The following is a 20,078-nucleotide window of genomic DNA, read 5'->3' on the forward strand; positions in this document are numbered from 1 at the left end:
GATGAGCTGGAGCTCTTCCTTCTTCCCCCTCAGGTACTGCCCAGCCATCCCTGTGAACACAGTGCCTGTCACGGCCCCAGCGGCACAGCTCCCTGCCGGCGGCGCTGCCGGCGCTGTGGCCACACGGCCTGCTGGCCCGGCAGGGCTCAGCCCGGGCCCTGGCCGCACGCTGCCGCCCAAGGGCACGGCTGCCAGAGGGCGGCAGCAGCGCCGAGGCCAGCCGGGGCTCCACGGCGCCGGGCACGGCCGGCACTGCCGGGGCAGCAGGCGGGGCTGGGGCCGAGCTGTGGCGGGCCGGGGAGGGAGCCCGGGCTTGTGGCTCACCCATGAACCTGATGGCCGCCTCTCGCAGGGGCTCCTGTGGGCTCTGCAGGTATGGCAGGGCCCGGCGCAGGTGCTCGGCCGCTCTGCTCCTGTCCTCTGCCAGCTGGAGAGAGCGGCGGGAGGGAAGGAAGGGTTGGCGCGGGCTCAGCCCCTCGGCCGGGCGCTGCCTGCGCCCAGCACCGGCCTCCCCTGCCCGCACAGCCCTGAGGCGCGGCCAGCAGCCGCTGGCGCCGGGCTCCCGAGGGGAGGGGCAGAGGGCCGGCTGCTGCCCGGGGAGCCGCGGTGCCGGCCCGCCCCGCAGCTCTGCCGGGCCGGGGCTCCACGGGCACCCGGCTCGGGCCCACGGGAGCCTGGAGAAGAGCCCGCGCGGCCTCTGCGTGCAGCAGCGGGCAGGGGCACAGCTGCCCGCCCCGCACTCTCAGCACCGCCCTCGGGGGCCTTCTCCAGGCTGAGACTGGGGCTTCCAGGCCGTCCTTACCAGGCACTCGGTGAATTTCCACAGCTTCTTGTTCTTCAGAAGTCTTTCAAGATCCCTCCTCTTCAGGAACTTGGCCACACAAAGCAGCGTTTCCCGTGAAGCCTGGAGAGCAGCAGAGACGAGGAGATGACCCCACAGCCCAGGGCGCAGGACCCGTGTCCCTGTGCCAAGGCCTGGAGGAGGCTGCAGCCTGGCAGGCACCAGGGCAGGAGGCAGCCAAGCCCCCTGCCAGGGCGACTGCAGCAGCCCACAAGTCCTCACCTGTGCCACAAGACGATTCTCATCATGGCAGTGGAAGAAGAGTGGCAGCAGGCTCTGGCGCAGGGGTGTCTTCAGGGCCTTTTTTGCCTTTTCCGCTGGATGAGTCACCAATGTTCTGAAGAGCAGTATGGAGATTACCTGCACCTGGCTATTGTCCTGTTTGAAAGGAGGAAAAAAAGACCTCAGAATCGGCTGCATGGGGCTCAGCTTGACGCAGGCCTGCAAATCCTGAGGTCACGAATTATCCAGGTAGCATCCAGTGGCCGTGGCTGGGGGCAGTGAGCCTTACGTGGTCAAAGAGTGGCAGGAGCGCCTCGAGCAGCTGCAGTGTGATGGGGCTGGGCATCAGCATGTCATTGTCCAAGATGATAAAGCTGAGTAGCATGACTGTCATGATAACTATCTCTCCATCTGTGTCCCACAGGAACTCCACAAGACTTTCAGTCAGGCTCCACATTTTCTTGGTCTGTGCAGAACACAAATTTGTGAAATGCCATCCTCCTGCTGCAGGGCCTGAAGGCCAAAGGCCTGTCCCGAAGCACTTGGGCAGCTGAAGCGGGAGGCAGGAGAGCTGGAAGCAGCTGCCCCAGCTCCCAAAGCCCAGCCAAGCCCAAGCGACTGCATTCCCTAGCTCAGCCTCAGCCACTGCCCCCTTCTCACCATTGAGGGCTTGTCAGTGAGATCAAGAAGGGCCCTGAGCGCCAGGCGACGCCTCTCCCTGCACTCCCTCTGCAGCTGCCTTGACAAGATTTGCAGGACTCTGTTAGCACTGCGTTCACTCAAGTCCAGGCACTCGAGGACCTGAAAGGCACAGGGCAGTGACAGCGGACCCGGCCGGCAGGAGCTCGGAACCGCACAGGGCCGGGCCCAGGCAGCAGCGCAGGGCACGGGCTCCATCCCAGGCAGCTGTGGCTCTGAAAGGGCAGAGAGCTGGGAGGCAGCTGAGCGAGGCAGCGCTGGCCATCAGGCTCACCTCCACAAGGAATGCCAGGGCAGGCAGCTCCCAGCGTGGCTCCTGTGTGCTGAGCAGCCGGAGCAGGTAGCGAGCGATCCGGGAACACAAAGGGATGGAGACACAGGACATCTCCCTGGCAGGAGAAAAAGTAGCCAAGACTGTGGGCCAGGGGCACAAACCTCCGCCAGGACTGACACACACAGGTCTGGTCTTTCCCCAGCATTGTGCAAGTGGCCCTGGACTATTTGGGAGGCGGCTCCTTGTGGGCACCCTCCTCTCCCAGCCTTTTCCAGTCTGCTTGGCTGTCCCTCGGTGACAAGACCCTCTCGCCCACGACCACAGGATCTGTGTGGAGCTCCCTAGGCACAGAGCACAAATGTCAGAGGCAGTGGGGAGAAGGGGGTCTCACCTGGCCAGCAGACTCACGGCACAGTGGTGGGTGTCAGCACACAGCAGCATGTCCCAGCCACAATTGTGTTCCATTGCCACCACCACATCCTCGTGCTGCGTTCGGCAGAGCAGGGACTTCAGGGTCTGCACTGCAAACCTGCGTGCAGAGCAAAGCCCAGGTCACGCTGGGAGCACTGGCTCCTTCCCAGGCCACGTGGCAGGGACAGGAGGAGTAGGATGGAGCACCTCCTGGGGCTGGTGGCAAGGCCATGTTGCTCCTGGCATCCCTTCCAGAAGGTAATGACCTCCTCTGGCATATCCAGAGTGCTGAAGAGCACTTGGAAGAGCAGATGCACAAAGAGGCGGGGGAAATACACCGTCACCATATGTGGGATACAGGGCACCTGGAGGATCTTCCACATCACCACAGCTGCCTGCAAAGGACAAAGCCACCCGAGACAGTGCTCAGTGCTGAGGTGTCAGTGTGGCAGGGCCCGAGCTTGGCAGGAAGAGGCCCAGAGAGACACAGGGGGAGCACGGGGCCTGGCGGGCCTGAAGCTGCCCCTGGGCCAGGTTTGAGGCCAGCGCCTGAGGCAGGGAGATGCAGTGGGGGAAGGAGGATGGAGAGCTGCTGGAGAGGTGGCCTTGGGGCCAGCAAAGGCCAGTTACAGAAACTCACAGCCAGGGCAAAGACACCCGTTTCATCCCCATCAGAGGTGCACGTGCTGTGCTCTGGCCAGCTCCCCAGCACATCCAGGAGGATCAGCAGCACTGGTTCTGCAGTCCTGGGCGAGCACATGATGGTCTTCCACATAGCCATGGCAGCTCTGTGGGGTTAGAGCTCCGTCTCAGGGAGGTCTCAGACAGAGCACCATGGCCTGGGCAGCAGTGGGGATCTGAGCCAGCTGCCAGCTCTGCCTCTGCCCATTGTCCCTCACTGGCAGCACCCAGGCAGCCCAGCCCTGTGGGGACAGACCCCTGAGGGGCAGGGAGGGAGCATGGCAGCAGGCATGGGAGGTGACATGCCAGGGCTGGCAAAGGGAGCAGCCAGAGGGCCCTGGAACTCTCTGTTGGTCAGACACCTGGGCCAAGTTGTACAGGCTGATGGGCTGGGGAGCCCTGAGCTCTCTGGGCAGGTGGGCCCCATACCTGTCACAGGATGGGGCCACACGCAGCAGCGTCATTAGTACATCAGCAGGCTGTGCTTCGGTGAGATCCAGCAGGGTCCTGTTCAGCCTGTGCTCAGCAAACTGATTGGCCAGGAGCCACTGGTGGATGTACCTGACCAGGGCGGGCACCTGGAGAAGGCACAGGAAGACTTGGAAAGCTGCCAGAAGGAGGAATGTCCCCAGGGTCCCCAGAGAAGTTCTTCCCTTCCCACCACACTGCCATGGCCTCAAAGCCTTCCAGTGACCAGTGGGTGTGGCTTGAGAGGCCAAGCAATTCCTGGGAGGATCAAACCCTGGCCACAGGCTGCTTACTTGCTTTGGGTTGGAAAAGCCCTCCTCTACAAGCATATCCAGCAGGGCAGCACTGGTCTTGGTTTTGAAGATATGCGTGTATGCTCTGAGCCCAGTTCCCATGGTGCTGGTCTCTTCCTCCCGAATTCTCTTGATGAATTTGCAAACCAGCTGTAGGAGAAGGGCAAGAAGCCAGGGATGTTGCATGGAATGCTCCAAGTGCGGTGAAAGCAGGCCCAGCCCAGCTGGGGGTGGCTGCAGGTACCTGCGCTGTTCGGCGGAAGAGGCCACGGGTGGGGTCCTGCTCTTGTGTGCGCTCCAGGGCTGCACCTGGCAAAGAACGAGCGCAGCCAGAGCTGAGGGGCTGCGGGAGAGGCCGGAGAACACAGCCCAGCCCTGCGCTCCCCAGGTGGGGAAAGCCCTGGGATGCCTGAGGGGATGGAGCACGGCCACTGCGGGGTGTCTGCCTGGCCCCTGTCCATGGGCATGGCCCAGGGGATGGGATGGGATGGGATGGGATGGGATGGGATGGGATGGGATGGGATGGGATGGGATGGGATGGGATGGGATGGGATGGGATGGGATGGGATGGGATGGGATGGGATGGGATGGGATGGGATGGGATGGGATGGGATGGGATGGGATGGGATGGGATGTTGCCAGGCTGGCTGCAGGCACCAACCCTGTGGCCCAGCTCTGCCACTCACCCTCCTGCAGCAGCTCAAACAGCACCTGCTCTTCAGTCTCCTGTGCTGGAGCAGCTCCAGCGCCTTTTTCCTCCTCCTCCTCCTCGTCCACCCAGGCCAGCTTGGGCACTCTTAGGGGTCTCTGCTCCATGTCTCTGAGTGGATTTGTGGCTACTTGCTGGAGAGATGCCTCAGAAAAGCTCAGAGTCAGCAAGTCCTGCAGTGGTGCCTGGAAGGCACCTTCAAGTAAGAAGCCTCAGGAAGGCAACAGGACAGCAAGTCCTGCACTCTGGTCTCGAGGGCTCCTGCCACAAGGACAGGAGACTCCTGTCAAGGATTGTGGTCTGGTCTCGAGGGCACTGGCAGCAGGGATGGGAGATGCCTCTGGGGCACCAAGTCCCACGCTCTGCCCTCAAGGGCACCTGCAGAAGAGAAGGGAGACCACGGGGCACCAAGTCCTGTGGTCAGGCCTCGAGCTCAGCTGCAGCAATAACACCTTGGAAAGGCTCCGGTTTGGACAGGAACGAGTTAGCTGTGTGGGGGCTCCTCACGGCACCGCTCTGTCCTGTCCTGTCCCGTTGTGTGCTCCGAGCACTGTGGTGTGCTCTTGTCACTGCCAGCTCCTATGTCACCACGTGTCACAAAGGGCCCTTGGACACCTGTTCTATGCCACTGTGCCCATGCTGCACTGTGTCACAAAGGGCCCCTGCACACACTGCCCCTTGCCCTGGGGCCGCCCCCAGCCCACCCAAAGTGGCCCAGGTTGAAGGAATCTCTCACCCCAAGTGTCTAAGACAGCCCGACAGGGTCTTTAGGAACAGCTCAAACCATCAGCAAATGCTGCCCTGCTCTGTGGGCTCAGGGCAGCAGAAGGAGCCTCCAGGGCTGCCGATGCAGGTGCACTGGGAAAGGCACAGGACCTTCCACAGAAGCTGGCTCGGCCTCCTTGGGACATGTCCTGGCTGGTGGCCATCCTAAACCCACGGGTGTGGCATGGACATAGAACGTGTGGGCCAGGGCACGAATGCTCCTCTGAGCCCTGGGGCCCGGGGAGCGCTGACATCAGCAGGTGTGGCAGAGTCCCTGCCCAAGCAGACCTGCCCCCCCCCCCGAGCCCTGGCAGTGCTGGTGCCCATCTCCTGCCCCAGAGACCTGTTCCCCTGGGGGGCTTCTCTTCCAGAGGGAGCCAAAGCCCACAGGCACTGGGGACTGTGCTCCTTCCTGTAGGGGCTGTTGGCAGGAGCACCTGGAGCAACTGCTGGCAACACTTGGTCTGGGTCAGAAGCTCTCATTCCATGCTGAAATTATTTTCTCATTGAAGGAATTTCCTTCAGCACAAAAACACCTTAGTGGCAAAGGCACAGAAGAATCTGGCATTTAAGAATCCTCACTTCAGGAAAGCTTTACTTCCCGTTGCTCAACTCAAGTAGTTCCAAAAATTTGCAACTTCCCAACTTCATTGGGATGGCCTGAGAAGGTGACGAGTTGGAATTTTGCTTCCTGTCTCAAAGCAGCAACTCATTTGCCTTAACATTATCCATTGAGAGTCACTTTACAGAACATAACACTGCACAGAGGTAAAAAAAGGACAGTTCTTTGGTTTGCAAATGGTTTTCTATGAAGGGATGATTTTATCCTAATTCTCTTAAAGAATAAAAGCTCTCAAGAAATTAAAGTCCACTCAGTGTTACAATAGTAGCCCAAACAAATGAGTAGATGGCAAAAGGACTAATCCTCCCCCTGGTACAGATATCTAAGTTGCCAGTAAAGTACAGCTCTCCCCTCTTGTTCCCTGCAGGAGAATCAGGACGATGAACAAGAATAGTCACAGACAGTCTTTCTGCCCTCTGTAACCAAAGTTGTGCCAAACCACAGATGCTGCTTTAAATCTGACTTAAATTCCAGCCTAGACCTCTCACCTTGCAGACAACTCCTTCCCCGACACCCCACCAACACCCCCAAACTCCAACACAGAAGCCCTCAACACCTCAGCAGGACCCCCAGCTGTCCCTGTCCCTCTGCAGAGCTTTCCCACCCTCCAGCAGACCCCCTGGTTCCCTGCACATGCCGTGGGATGGCACTCAGGAGGATCTGCTCCAAGGCCTTCCTCAGTGGCAAGCTCAGGCTGCCAGGCCTATGGTTCCTGGATCACCCTTCCCACCTCACTGGGAGCTCCCTGGGAAGAACTTTCCTTGAGAAGCAATCCCCTTCCTCCAAAGGCATTTCCCCAAATGTGTAGCTTTCCTGGACAACACCAATACACTCTTAAGAAAAGCTGGCAAGGCTGAATGACTTCAGGTCCTTTCAGGACAGGCACTCCAGCTCTAGCTCATATTCCCCCAAGTGTGTTTCCAGGTGGAGGTTCAGAGGTGCAGCCCCAGGCCCTCTACAAACACAAGCTGCCCACTGCCTCTTCACCTGCCTCAACTCCTGCCTGCGGTCACAGCAGCAAAACCAGGCTGTTCCTAGCCAGAGCCCAGAGCCCTGTTCCTGCAGGATGCTCTTGCCAGCACCTTCCAGGACTCTCAGCTGTGCATGCAGAGCTTTTCATGCTGGCTCCCAACAGGCTTTGGAATGCAGAGCACAACCTGGCTGGCTCTGCCACCAGCACACCCCAAACACAGGCAGAGGATGAAGCAGCAGGGGCTGTTTTGCAGCCATGCCCAAGAGAAACTGGAAAGGTGCCCTCCCTCTGGTCTCACTTGTTTGGCTTTTGACTGGGTCTGAGCCTGGGGCTGCCATTCCTTGGTTGTGGGGACCAGAACCACACCTGGGATCCCAGCACTGCCTGACAGCACTCTGGGCACTGGCACGGTCGCGCCTCCGAGTCTCAGGCACCGTGCTGCTGCTTCATTTGCCCTTAGGCACACCCAAAGCTCTCTGTTAAGCCCAGATGGTCTCTGGTTCTGCCCTCTTCCTGATCCTGTGCAGGGATGGAGCACTGCTGTGCTTTCAGGAAGCTGTTCTTGAAACCTTCCAGCATTCCAAGCTCCTTTGCCCTCCATGGATGCTTGCCATGGAATCCCTCACAGCTGGGTTCAGAGCATCCTCAGGTTTGCTCTTCCAAAGTCCAGGGGCTCCAGGGTGCTCAGCAAGATCTGTAACTCCACAGTGTTGTGGAACTGGACCTTCAGCACAGGGACCTTTCCAGCCTGATCTGCCCTCGTTCCTCTGTGTCTGTGCAAAAAACACAGTGTGGAAGAGAATGGCAGGAGGGGCCTGTGTGTCCCAGGGCTCCGGATTTGCATCGCTCCAGCTCCACAGAGATGCAGGTAAAGCAAAGAAGCCAAACTGTTTATTAATGGAAGGCAAAGCAAAGGGATGAGCTGGGAGGGAAGAAAGGGGATGGGCAGGTTCTGAGGGCTGTCAACAGCAAGAGAGAAGGCAGGAGCTATGGGAGCTTCCCACAGGCTCAGCTGTGACAGTCATCAGCTGTGCCTGGAGCTCCAGCTGATCTCCTCTGGTCTCCAGGTAGTCTCACCTTCCAAGAGATCTGGAGGTCTTAAAGAGATACTGGTTCTTCTGAGCCAGCAGATGAAAGTAGTTCTGCAGCTCTTCCCTCAAATATCACCTGAACAAATATGCTTATGCAGGAGGGGCTGTTGTCTTCACTCAGGCCTTGAAGGGCTGAAAGAGAGAGGAACAGAGCCACAGTCAGAACCTGGATGTGCAGGAATCCAAGGAGACCTTTCTGCCAGAGCCATCCCACCCAGCTGTTACCATGGCCACAAGAGAGGAGGGGCCAAGGGGATCAGCTGCAAGGTGCTGGCCATGAATCCCCCTGCCTGCATCCCTGAAATCTCTGTGTGCTCTGCCCACGCCAGCCCTCGTCCACACAAGGAGCAAAGCCCACCACAGCCACGCCAGGGATTGCAGCTCCCTGCCCAGGGATTGCAGCTCACCCAGCCAGCCCCTGCTGACAGCCCACTGCCCTCAGTCACCCTCACAGAGGGCCTGGAGCTCTTCCTTCTGCCCCATCAGGAGCAGCCTGGCCACGCCTGGGAACACAGGCTCACCATAACTAAGGCTGCTGTGGCTATTATCCAGTTTGCTTTATGGCTTAATAAGGTGAGGAATTAATGGATTTTTAACTTCCTCTGGAAGGCAGGCACATGGATTCAGAGCTATCAGACACTAAGTGTATGTTTTGGGGGTTACTTTAATAATGGTACTTACTGTGAGGAAATGACACTGGGGGAAATTTTATCCCAGCCCTTCACCCAGCTCTTTGGGTCTGCCCCACCAGTTTTCAAAGGGTTCAGATCCACTCTAAATGCTAAAGATACCATACAGTGGTTGGTGCTGCTGATAGGCCTGTTACATTTAGCATTCAGAGATAAAGGAAGATTAACCTGGATAACCACACTGACACCTACCCCAGAGACAAGGGATGCTGCTGCCCCAGAGCCTGACCCTGCCCCAGAGCCCATCTCAGAAATGAACCACCCAGGTTGGGTGGGGGTTCTAGAGAAAAAGATGGGCCAGATGCTGAAGGAGTACATTTCCTTGGCTGGTGAAAAACCCTTCCCCTGCCTCAAAGAGGGAGAGTCTGATGGTGCAGCAGTGGAACCCACAGATGTTACAACTGTCCAGGTTCCAGCTGAAGTGCAAAGGTAATCACAGCCAGCAGCAGTTGCCCCGGTGGAAACAAGGAGGTCTGAGATGAAGCCAGAGCACCCAGATGAGGATAAGAAAGGAGGGCCCTCACAACCCGCAGGAGAGACAAGAGTTGAGATCATCACTGAATCCCTGATGTATGAAAATCTCTGTAATCTGCACAAAGACATTGTACAGTGGGGATATGAGGCTTGTACAATCTGGTTACTCTGGGTCTGGGACCTTATGGGTACAGCTGTGCAACTGGATGGTGGTGAGGCAAGGAAATTGGGACCCCCTACCCAGGACTCAAGTATCAATCAGATTTTTGTAAGGGAGCCAGGCTCCCTTTCCCTCTGGGAGTAGATTTCATGAGTGCCAGAGGGAGGTTTGTCCACAGGGAGAGAATGCAGGAGCACCACCATAGAATGTGCTGGAAGACCCTCTGAGGGGGGAGGAGGATATCGAACAGCTGAGAGAAGTGGCAGTATTGGAGGTACTCTTTGGGAGGGATGGACAGCATGAAAATGACCCTGACAAGTTCAGGTGCACAGGGCAAATGTTGTGGAGTCTGGCAAATCTGGGGCCATCTCAATACATCACCTTCATTGCAACAATTAATGCCGATACCAACCGAGAGACAGTGGGCTCTGTTGCCAACAAGCTTAGAAATTATGAAAGTATGATCACTGGCCCAATGCAGGCTCATGTCTCTGCTGTGCTCCAAGAACTCAGAGAGGAGATGAAGGAGGAGGTGAGGAGGAACAGTTCCCACATTGCACCAGTGCGAGTCACAGGCCCCAAAGTCAGAGCCCAATGTTCCCCAGCTAGAGAGAGAGGGTACACCCCACGGGCTGACCTGTGGTTCTTTCTGCAGGACCATGGGGCAGAGACATGGGAAGGTGGAATGAGAAACCCACTTCTTTCCTGGCAGCATGAGTGTGTCAACTCAAGGAGGGAAACACTAATCAAGGGAACTCCAGTAAAGTGAAGGTAGCCTCATTCTCCCATGACCGAGCTGCTGAGTATGATCTGTCTGATCCCCTTCAAGGAACCTCTGCCATGTATGCCCAGGAAAGAAATAATACCCAGGGTTAGAGGGGCCCTGCCTCTAGCCAGGGAGAGGCACGGGAGAAGTGGATCTTCTGGATGGTGTGGATCCAATGGCCTGGCACATCAGAACCACAAAAATACGATGCCTCAGTTGATACTGGTGTGCAGTGTACCCTGATACCATTGGGATATGTGGGAGCAGAATCTGTTTCCATTGCCGGGGTGGCAGGGGGATCACAGCAATTGACCCTGTTGGAAGCCGAGGTGAGCCTGACTGGGAAAGAGTGAAAGAAACATCCTATTGTGACTGGCCCAGAGGCCCCGTGTGTTCTGGGCATAGACTTTCTCTGGAATGGCTATTACAAAGACCTAAAGGGACTCAGATGGGATTTTGGAATAGCTGCTATAGAGGCAGAGAACATTAAGCAGTTGAACACCTTGCCTGGACTGTCAGAAAACCCATCTGCAGTAGGTCTCCTGAACGTGGAAGGGCAACAAGTGCCAATTGCCACTGCGACAGTGCACCGCCGGCAATATCAGACGAACCGAGATGCCGTGATCCCCATCCACAAAATGATCCGTGAGCTGGAGAGCCAAGGGGTGGTCAGCAAAACCCACTCACCCTTTAACAGCCCCATCAGGCCGGTGCACAAGTCTGACAGAGAATGGAGATTGACTGTGGACTATCGTGCCTTGAACAAATTGACTCCACTGCTGAGTGCTGCTGTGCCGGACGTGCTGGAACTCCAGTACGAGCTGGAGTCCAAGGCAGCAAAGTGGTACGCCACTGTTGATATTGCCAGTGTGTTTTTCTCGATTCCTCTGGCAGCAGAATGCAGGCCTCAGTTTGCTTTCACCTGGAGGGGCGTGCAGTACACCTGGAACCGACTGCCCCAGGGGTGGGAGCACAGCCCCACCATCTGCCATGGACTGATCCAGACTGCACTGGAAAAGGGTGAGGCTCCAGAACACCTGCAGTACATCGATGACATCATTGTGTGGGGGAACACGGCAGTGGAAGTATTTGAGAAAGGAAAGAAAATCATCCTGATTCTGCTAGAAGCCAGTTTCACCATCAAGAAGAGCAAAGTCAAAGAACCTGCCCAAGAGATCCAGTTCCTGGGAGTAAAGTGGCAAGATGGACGGCATCAGATTCCCACTGAGGTAATCAACAAGATCACCGCAATGTCTCCACCAACTAGCAAGAAGGAAACACAAACTTTCTTCAGTGCCATAGGTTTTTGGAGAATGCATACTCCTGAGTACAGCCAGATTGTGCAGATCGTGAGCCCTCTTTTCCTGGTCACCCGCAAGAAGAATGAGTTCCACTGGGGCCCTAAGCAGCAGCAAGCTTTTGCCCAGATCAAGCAGGAGATCGCTCATGCAGTTGCCCTTGGCCCAGTCAGGACGGGACCAGAGGTGAAGCGCGTGCTCTACTCTGCAGCCAGGAACAATGGCTTGTCCTGGAGCCTTTGGCAGAAGGTGCCTGGGGAGACTCAAGGCTGACCACTGGGATTCTGGAGTTGAAGTTTCAGAGGGTCCGAAGCCAACTACACTCCCACAGAGAAGGAAATCTTGGCTGCCTATGAAGGAGTTCAAGCTGCCTCAGAGGTGATTGGCAGGGAAGCACAACTCCTCCAGGCACCCCGACTACTGGTGCTGGGGTGGATGTTTAAGAGAAAGGTTCCCACCACCCACCACGCCACTGATGCTACATGGAGTAAATGGATTGCTCTGATCACACAGCGCACCCATATTGGAAACCTGAATCGCCCTGGGATTTTGGAGATAATTACAAAGTGGCCGGAAGGTGAAAACTTTGATCTCACTGATTAAGAGGAACAAGAGCAAGTGACACATGCTGAAGAAGCTCCACCATACAACCATCTGCCAGCAGAGGAAACACGCTATGCTCTTTTCACAGACGGTTCCTGTAGCATTGTAGGGATGAACCGTAAGTGGAAAGCAGCTGTATGGAGCCCCACATGACAGGTCGTGGATCGAGCCAACTCACTGAACTCAAGACTTTTCAGCTCGCCCTGGGCATTGCTGAGAGAGAGAAGTGGCTAAAGCTCTACCTTTATACTGATTTGTGGATGGTAGCCAATGCTCTGTGGGGATGGCTGGAAAGGTGAAAAAGGCCAACTGGCAGCGTAGGGGAAAACCAATCTGGGCTGCTGATGAATAGAAAGACATTGCCACTCGGTTGGAGAAGCTACATGTGAAAGTCTGCCATGTAGATGCCCATGTCCCCAAGAGTCAGGCTAATGAGCAACACTAAAACAATGAACAGGTGAATCAGGCAGCAAAAACAGAGGTGTCCAAGACTAAGATTGGCAACACAAGGGGGAGCTGTTCCTAGCTCGATGGGCCCATGATGCCTCAGGTCATAACAGCAGAGATGCCACCTAGAGGTGGGCACGAGACCAAGGGGTAGATCTAACCATGGACAGTACTTCTCAGGTTATCCATGACTGTGAGACGTGTGCTGACATCAAACAGGCCCAGCGGGTGAAGCCCCTGTGGTATGGTGGGCGGTGGTCCAAGTACAAGTATGGGGAGGCCTGGCAGATTGACTACATCACACTGCCCCAGACACGCCAAGGCAAGTGCTACGTGCTGACCATGGTGGAAGCCACCACTGGGTGGTTGGAGACCCACCCTGTGCCTCACAGCACTGCCTGGAACACCATCCTGAGCCTTGAAAAGCAAGTCCTGTGGAGACATGGAACCTCTGAGGGAATTGAGTCGGACAATGGGACCCATTTCAAGAATGGCCTTATCAACACCTGGTCCAGGGAACATGGTATTGAATGGATATATCATATCCCCTACCATGCACCAGCTGTCGGGAAAGTTGAACGGTGCAATGGACTACTCAAGACTACCCTGAAGGCACTTGGTGGGAGGGGCTTTTAGAAATTGGAAAATGAACTTAGCAAAAATCACATGGATGGTCAACACCAGAGGGTCCATCAAGTGAGCTGGTCCTGCCTAGTCTGAGCCCCTGCACACAGTGGATGGAGATAAAGTCCCTGTTGTACACATGAAAGGTATTTTAGGAAAGACTGTTTGGATTACTCCTACCTCAGGCAAAGACAAACCCATCCGTGGAATTGTTTTTGCTCAAGGACCTGGTTACACTTGATGGGTAATGCAGAAAGATGGAGAAAGCTGTTGTGTACCACAGGGAAACCTAGTCTTAAGTGAGAACTGTGCATAAGGTTTCATTGTGATGCAGATGGGAATAGAATAAGGGGTGGATAATGTTCTGGATTGCAAGGCAAGATGTAGCCTATTACCATCTGTATGGCAGTTGTCTGGTGTCAAGTGGGCAATTCCCCTTCTCTCTTTCCCTGAGTGATCATAATCACCCCTCCCTCGGTAGGGGACAGCTGCTGATAACAGGCTATTGAATGTCACTGCATGCCTGATAAGAACTGTAACATCCCATTGTGAGATGCTCTGCCCAGAGGGAGGAACCAAGCATTGCTACCCAGATATAATCTGGAGATTCTGACAACCCAGGACGGCTTCCCACTGGATTCCCCAGAGGAACAAAAGCTGCTTCTACTTCCATGGATCTGTGGAGGAAGAATACACTCTTTTTTACAGGACCCCCCCCTGCTCCAACAGAACCACACCTGACACTTCAGGAAGACTGCAGCCACTTTTCCAGCTGGACTGCTACCAACCCCCTGACCAACAGGGTATCAGGTTGAGTTCTGTCTCTGTCAGTATTCTTCTAGTGTATTACATTGTTTTATTTCATCCTTTTTTTTTTCCCCTTTCCCTATTAAAGAACTGTTATTTCCTGCTCCCATGTTTTTTCTCTGAGAGCCCCTTAATTTAAAATTCATAGCAATTCAGAGGGATGGGGAGGGTTTGCATTCTCCATTTCAGGGGAGACTCCTGTCTTCCTTAGCAGGCACCTGTCTTTCCAAAACAAGACAATAGGAAATAAAGTTACAAAATAATTTCTTTCAGTTCTATTCATTTTCAGCCAGTTCCAGTTTGTTTTTCACAGTTCCACCGTCTCAGCTTACTGTGTTTGCATCCTCCTTTCTCCCCTACCTTTCTCTGCCTGCTCTGTTTCTCTCTCAGTGTCTCCCTTGAGCTCCTACCAAAGACCCTGCCCTGATTTAATTCCCAATCCACGAGCTACAACAACCATGGGAGAAGTTATGAAGGTTGGCAGTGAAATGTCACTGTAGGATCTTGCTCCACTTGGCTTTTGGGTCCCTTCTTAAGGGCTTTGCCTTCAAGGGCAGGAACATAATTTCCTGGCTGGGAACTAGCCCCTGGGAGTGTGTGCCATGGATCCCAGAGGGGCATTCCAGAGGCTCCCAGGGTGCTGCTCCTGCCGTGCCTCCCAAGGAGCTGTGCAGGGCCAGGGAACAAGGTCCAGCAGCTCTGTGGGCTCCCAGAGCACACAGCAAAGGTGGCTTTGCTGGACATTTTCCAACACATTTCTGGCTGGAAGCACAGGGAGGGAGGAAATGGAAGCAGGTCCCCGAGAGAATCCTGGAAGGATTGCGGTGGGAAGGGACCCTGCCCCAGGGTTATGATTTCGCCTCTGCCCCAGTGAAGGTGCAAATGAGACCGTGGGAACGCAACCTGTGGATCTGCTCAAACCTGGATTGAGCTGAAAAAGAATTGGGGAGGAGAAAGGGAGAGAAATACATCGGGAAGAGGTCTCAGAGAGACAGAAAGAAATAGGAAAGAGTTCTTGGGCGGGAGAAAGAAAGAGGAAAGAGACCTCAGATGGAGGGAAAGAAATAGGAAAGAGGTCTCCGTGGGAGAGAAAGAAATCGAAAAATGGTCTCAGAGGGAGAGAAAAAAATAGGAAAAAGTTCTCAGAGAGAGAGAGAAAGAAAGAGGAAAAGGCTCCGGCCCGGACTCCGCAGCTCCGAGGGACACCCGCAGGGCACAGCGCCGTTCACAATTCCAGCCAATCAGAGAACGCACTAAACAATTTCCAGCCAACCAGAGCCTTTCTCGCCGATGACTCACCGGTTGCCGGGCGGACCCGCAGACCCCAGCGGCCCCCGGAGCGGAATTTGGGGCTCGGGCTGGGGGGACGGATCCGCACCGGGGGGTCCCCGAGCCCCCTGCCCACCCCTGGGGCCGATCGGGGGCTCCCCCCACCCAGCAGCCGGTGCTGAGCAGAGGGGTGGGGCAGAGGGGTGGGAAAGGGGGGTCCGGGCTGGGAGTGGAGGAAATGCGGGAGGAAGAGGAGGGAGGGAAGGAGGAAGAGGAGCGGGAGAATCCCGCCGCTCGTACCGCCCGCACGCTGAGTGTGCAGCACCCCCTGCCCCGGGAGCATCGCCCCCAGCCCCGAGCCGCAGGTGAGGGCGGAGGCCGAGCTCGCCCCGACTCCAGCGAGGGGTCTCCGGGAGGATTTTTTTGGAGAGTGTTCGGAGCCGGCAGATCCCGGACTCGAGCCCCGGATATCTCCGGGCCTCCCAAGAGGAGCTTTTTCAGAGGGAGAGGAGCCGCGATCGCCCCTGGGGAGGGTCCCGGGGGGTCCACGTGGGGATGGCCCCGTACCAACGGGGTGGGACATTGGTTTTGGGGATCCCCGTGAGAGCCGGGGCTGTGGAACAGGGGATCCCCGGGGTGGGGAGGGGGGAAGGGGCAATACCGGAGCTGGGGGACCCCCGGCAGCCTGGAGATGAGGGGGGACGGGACCCCCTAACCCTGGCAGGGGTGTGTCCTGGGGTGACTTCATGATGCTCGTACCCCCATCGGTCCGTTCAGCCCAGAAATGTGTTCTGCACCTTTAAGGCTGCCTCCGAGAGCGAAGGGGTGGAGGAAGAAGCAGCAGTTTGTTTTCAGAAACTACACTCACTCCTCCACATTCCATCTCCTGGATTGTTCTGCTGCCTTAAGGAGCTGGAACAGAGGCCAGACGGAGTTAAGAGAAATAAAGTGAATTTTTATTCAATTTTCTTCAAAGGCCACACTCTGGCAGTACCGGAGCCATAGTGGTGTCTCTGCCCGGATGGCTCCAAGATGGGAGCATAAGAGGGCTCGGTCACAAGATCTCATATTTTTATAAGTTTTAGTCCATTTGTATATAGGAGTTAACTGCCCAATCAATAGCTTCAAATTATGAAGTTTCATCCTCCTTCCTTGCTTGCCCACCCTCCTCTTTTCATGTTGTTTGCGCTTTGGGCCTGAAGTTTGAAGAGATTGTCCTTGAGTCTCCAGCTAGAATGGGATTGTTTTGTCTTCACCACCCCGGGAAAAGATCCCAGTAATACTTAATATAAAGCTAAAAGCTGCACACCAAAACAGAACAGAAGAACTTGAAATCTAAGGTATCAGTTGTCTATAAATGGACAGACAGCAGGACAGAGCTCTCCTTTGCTTTTAGTTAGTTTTTAGCTTCCTGAGGCAGAGAAGTTCCCTGGACTGTGTTTTTTCTTTTTCTTTGGAGCTCTTTAAACCTGCTCTGGACTGAACACCCAGAACACCACTGGCAGCTCGCACCTGTGGTCCACCGGGCCGGTTCTGGGCCACAGCATTTCCAGTGCCAGAGGGACTGAAAAGAGACTGATAAGAGACTGATCAGAGACTGAGTGAGCCGAGTTACAGCCCACGGAGGGACTTTCTGAGTTTGTCATCTCTTTTGGAGTGGCAGAGGTTTTATTTTTTAATATTGTTTATTTTTTGTGCTGGTGATGCTTTGCCTTTTAAATAAACAGTTTTTTCCCCTTTTCTTCATGGAAATCTTTTCTCGATCTGGTTGGGGGAGGGACTGCTATAATTTGCTTTCTAGAGGAAACCCCTTTTGGGGGTTTTATCCCAAATTTGCCCTAAACCAGGACAGGGTTGTGGGAAGAGGAGGGAGCCCCAAGTGGCTGGATTGAGGGGAAGCTGGAGAGGGGGACCCTGAAACCCCCCAGCATCCCTAAGCAGGACCGTGGAGAGGGGGGATCCCCAGAACCCATGGGATCCCCAGCAGCCCTGAGACGGGGGACTACCAGAACCACAGAGGGATGAGACTGGAAATAGGACACTCCTGGTGGCTTTTTTTGATTCACTCTTGATTTTGGAGGTTTTTATGGACACCAGGTAACTTCTAGAGATGGACTTGGGCAGGAGGAATCCCCAGCCCAAGGCATTCACACCTTGTTTTTTCCCAAACCAGGATTTCCCATTCCCAAACCTTGGCTGAATGAAGGAGGAGAAGGCTATGAGGAAGAGGAAGATGCCCCAGGACACCCAGGCAGGTGAGGAGGAAGTCAGTGCCCCTTTCCCCCTCTTTCCTGCTCCATCTCCCAGCCCAGCATGGCCCCTGGCTGCAGGACAATCCCACTGCCAACGCTGTCCTGCTGGGGATGCACTGTGGGGATCTCCTTCCCCTTCCCTCTGGCACACAGGCAAGTCCCATTCTCTCCTTGTCCTTCCTCCCCCAGGGAAGGAACTGAGGATGGAGACCAGGGAGGACCAATGCCCGGGGCAGAACCTCATGGAAGAGCCCATTTTGGGCAGCTTCGCAGTGCAGGAATCCAATGGGGAGGAAAAGCCCCAGAGGTCCCAGAGGAGAAGGGACACCAATCCCAGCCCAGGTTGCTCTGAGGGGGAAATACCAGTCCTGGGCCAGGAAGGTGGACAGAGCTTCAGCCAGAGCTCAGAGCTGGTGGCCCATGAGCAGCTTCATGAGAGCAAGAGGCCCTTTGAGTGCTTGGAGTGTGGGAAGAGCTTCAGGAAGAGATTCAACCTGATCTGCCACCGGAGGATCCACACTGGGGAACGGCCCTATGAGTGCTTGGAATGTGGGATGAGCTTCAGCCACAGGTCTGACCTGGGTGTCCACCAGAGGTTCCACACCGGGGAGAGGCCCTACGAGTGCCCTGAGTGTCAGAAGAGGTTTCACACCAGGTCCCACCTCCTTGTACATGAGCGGATTCACACAGAGGAGAGGCCCTTCCGCTGCCCTGACTGCGGGATGGGCTTCAAACACAACTCCACCCTCGTCACCCACCGGTGCATCCACTCTGGGGAGAGGCCCTACGAGTGTCCCCAGTGTGGGAAGAGCTTCTCAGACCGCTCGTTCTTTACCCGACACCAACGGAGGCACTGGTAAGGGAAACCCTGCAAGAGCCCCGACTGCAGGAAGAGCTTCGTGTGCTGCTCCAACTCCATCCCCATCAGAGGTCCCACATTAGTCAGAGCCCTGGTGATCCACATTCCCTTTGATACGCAGTGGGAAGTGGTTGATGTTCCTTTTTCTTTGCCTCTCATTATCTTTTGATTTATCTCTCTCCCTTCAAAACATAGAAAATTGGGGTAAAAGTCAACAAATTCAACAGAGGCCTCACATTTTCCTTGTGTTTTGGGGGAATATTGGATTCTGGGAGATATCTGGGTAGATATGGGTCTGTTTGGGGGGCATCTGGTTTAGTTGTCTTTATTTCTTGGCACTCCAAAAGATGAGAGAGATTAATCTGTCTGCTCAAAACTGCTCAATGCCACTTAAAACTACTTGATCCCATGCCAAAATTACACAATTCTGGAGCCCCTCAGGGTGAAATTGGGTTGGAATGGAATTGGGCAAAGTGGGATGCAGATCAGGAGGGGTGAAATCAGCAGTGGGTGGGGAGGGATGGGTGGGATCAGGTTTGGGTGGGGCAAGATGGGTGGGATGGGGTTTGGGAGTTGTGAAGTGGGGGAAATAGAGCTTGGGAAGGGGGTTGATGTTCATGAGGGGTGGGATGGGTTTGGGTTGGGACTGGGGAGGTGGCCTGGGGTCTGGAATGAGACAGCCAAAGTTTGGGGATGATAAAGGAAGGGGAAGCCCGTTTTTGGGTATTTGATGTTCATGAAGAGATGCTGGAGTATCTCACGTTTCTGAGGCAGTTTTGGGGCACTCCCCAGCTTTTGGGGGGTTTCCTGAGAGTAGCCCCATGTAGTCCCATTGCCAGGGGTGGTTGCCATGGGCACAAGCCAGAGTCTGTTGCTTTGGTGATGAGGAGCAGAGAAATGATGAACAGCCTCAGACATCTCCAGTGTGTAATTGTGAAGACCTGTGAGCTTACTGGGGCAAGGTCAACAGCAATCCCCCAGAGAGATGCACTTAAGGCTCCGGGCATTCCTCACAGCTCAGGGTGAGGAAGGAAGCTTCCCCCATCGTGCTCTGCAGCACTATGTTAATTTGTCCCAGTTCCATTCTCCATATTGGCCTTTTGGCCTTTCCTATCCCTTTTACCCTCATATGTTCATGTTCTAGAGAGTTCTCCCTTCCCTGTTTTCCCATTGGTTTATGTCTCTGCCTATCCACTCTAGCATTCCCTGTTGGTCCCTTCCCTGTGTATTGCCCCTGAGCCCTCAGACTACTGGGTCCTTGTTGCTCTTCTCCGCCCCCTCTTTTCCTGTATTTATACCCTAGACCCTGCTTTGTCTTTGGCCCCTGGACCTCTTCAGCGTCCCCTGAAATAAAGCACGCGGGAACTCCATACCTGGACCCTCCCGTGTCTCCGCTGCTGAGCTGTCTGTGTGTGAGTGCCTGTGTGTGTGTATGTCTGTGTGTCTGTGTGTGAGTGCCTCTGTGTGTGTGTATGTGTGTGTGTGTGTGTCTGTGTGTGTATGTCTGTGTGTGTGTGTGTGTGTGTGTGTGTCTGTGTGTGAGTGCCTCTGTGTGTGAGTGCCTGTGTGTGTGTGAGTGTGTGTGTGTGTGTGTGTGTGTGTGTGTGTGTGAGTGCCTCTGTGTGTGTGTGTGTGTGTGTGTGTGTCTGTGTGTGTGTGTGTGTCTGTGTGAGTTCCTGTGTGTATGTCTGTGTGTGTGTGTATGTCTGTGTGTGTGTGTGTGTGTGTCTGTGTCTGTGTGAGTGCGTCTGTGTGTGTGTGAGTGTGTGTGTGTGTGTGTG

General features: G+C 55.2%; 1 protein-coding gene and 1 pseudogene across 2 annotated transcripts; one reads left to right on the top strand and one right to left on the bottom strand.

The window, feature by feature from the left end:
• The window catches only part of LOC132334709 (zinc finger protein 850-like), an 800,740-nt pseudogene that overhangs the window by 432,891 nt on the left and 347,771 nt on the right, over positions 1-20,078 (bottom strand).
• On the top strand, positions 15,422-18,521 carry LOC132334795 (zinc finger and SCAN domain-containing protein 20-like). Of its 2 annotated transcripts, none has more exons than XM_059860942.1 (3): positions 15,422-15,551; positions 17,360-17,441; positions 17,628-18,521. In XM_059860942.1, the coding sequence occupies exons 2-3, from the start codon at positions 17,387-17,389 to the stop codon at positions 18,296-18,298; spliced, it is 726 nt and encodes a 241-aa protein (XP_059716925.1). In that variant the 5' UTR covers positions 15,422-15,551; positions 17,360-17,386; the 3' UTR covers positions 18,299-18,521. The 2 variants fall into 2 exon arrangements, with proteins under 2 accessions (XP_059716925.1, XP_059716926.1); XM_059860943.1 differs by lacking the exon at positions 15,422-15,551 and adding an exon at positions 16,511-16,851.

The sequence above is a fragment of the Haemorhous mexicanus genome, chromosome 16, assembly GCF_027477595.1.
Source record: "Haemorhous mexicanus isolate bHaeMex1 chromosome 16, bHaeMex1.pri, whole genome shotgun sequence".
Classification (NCBI taxonomy): Eukaryota; Metazoa; Chordata; class Aves; order Passeriformes; family Fringillidae; genus Haemorhous; species Haemorhous mexicanus.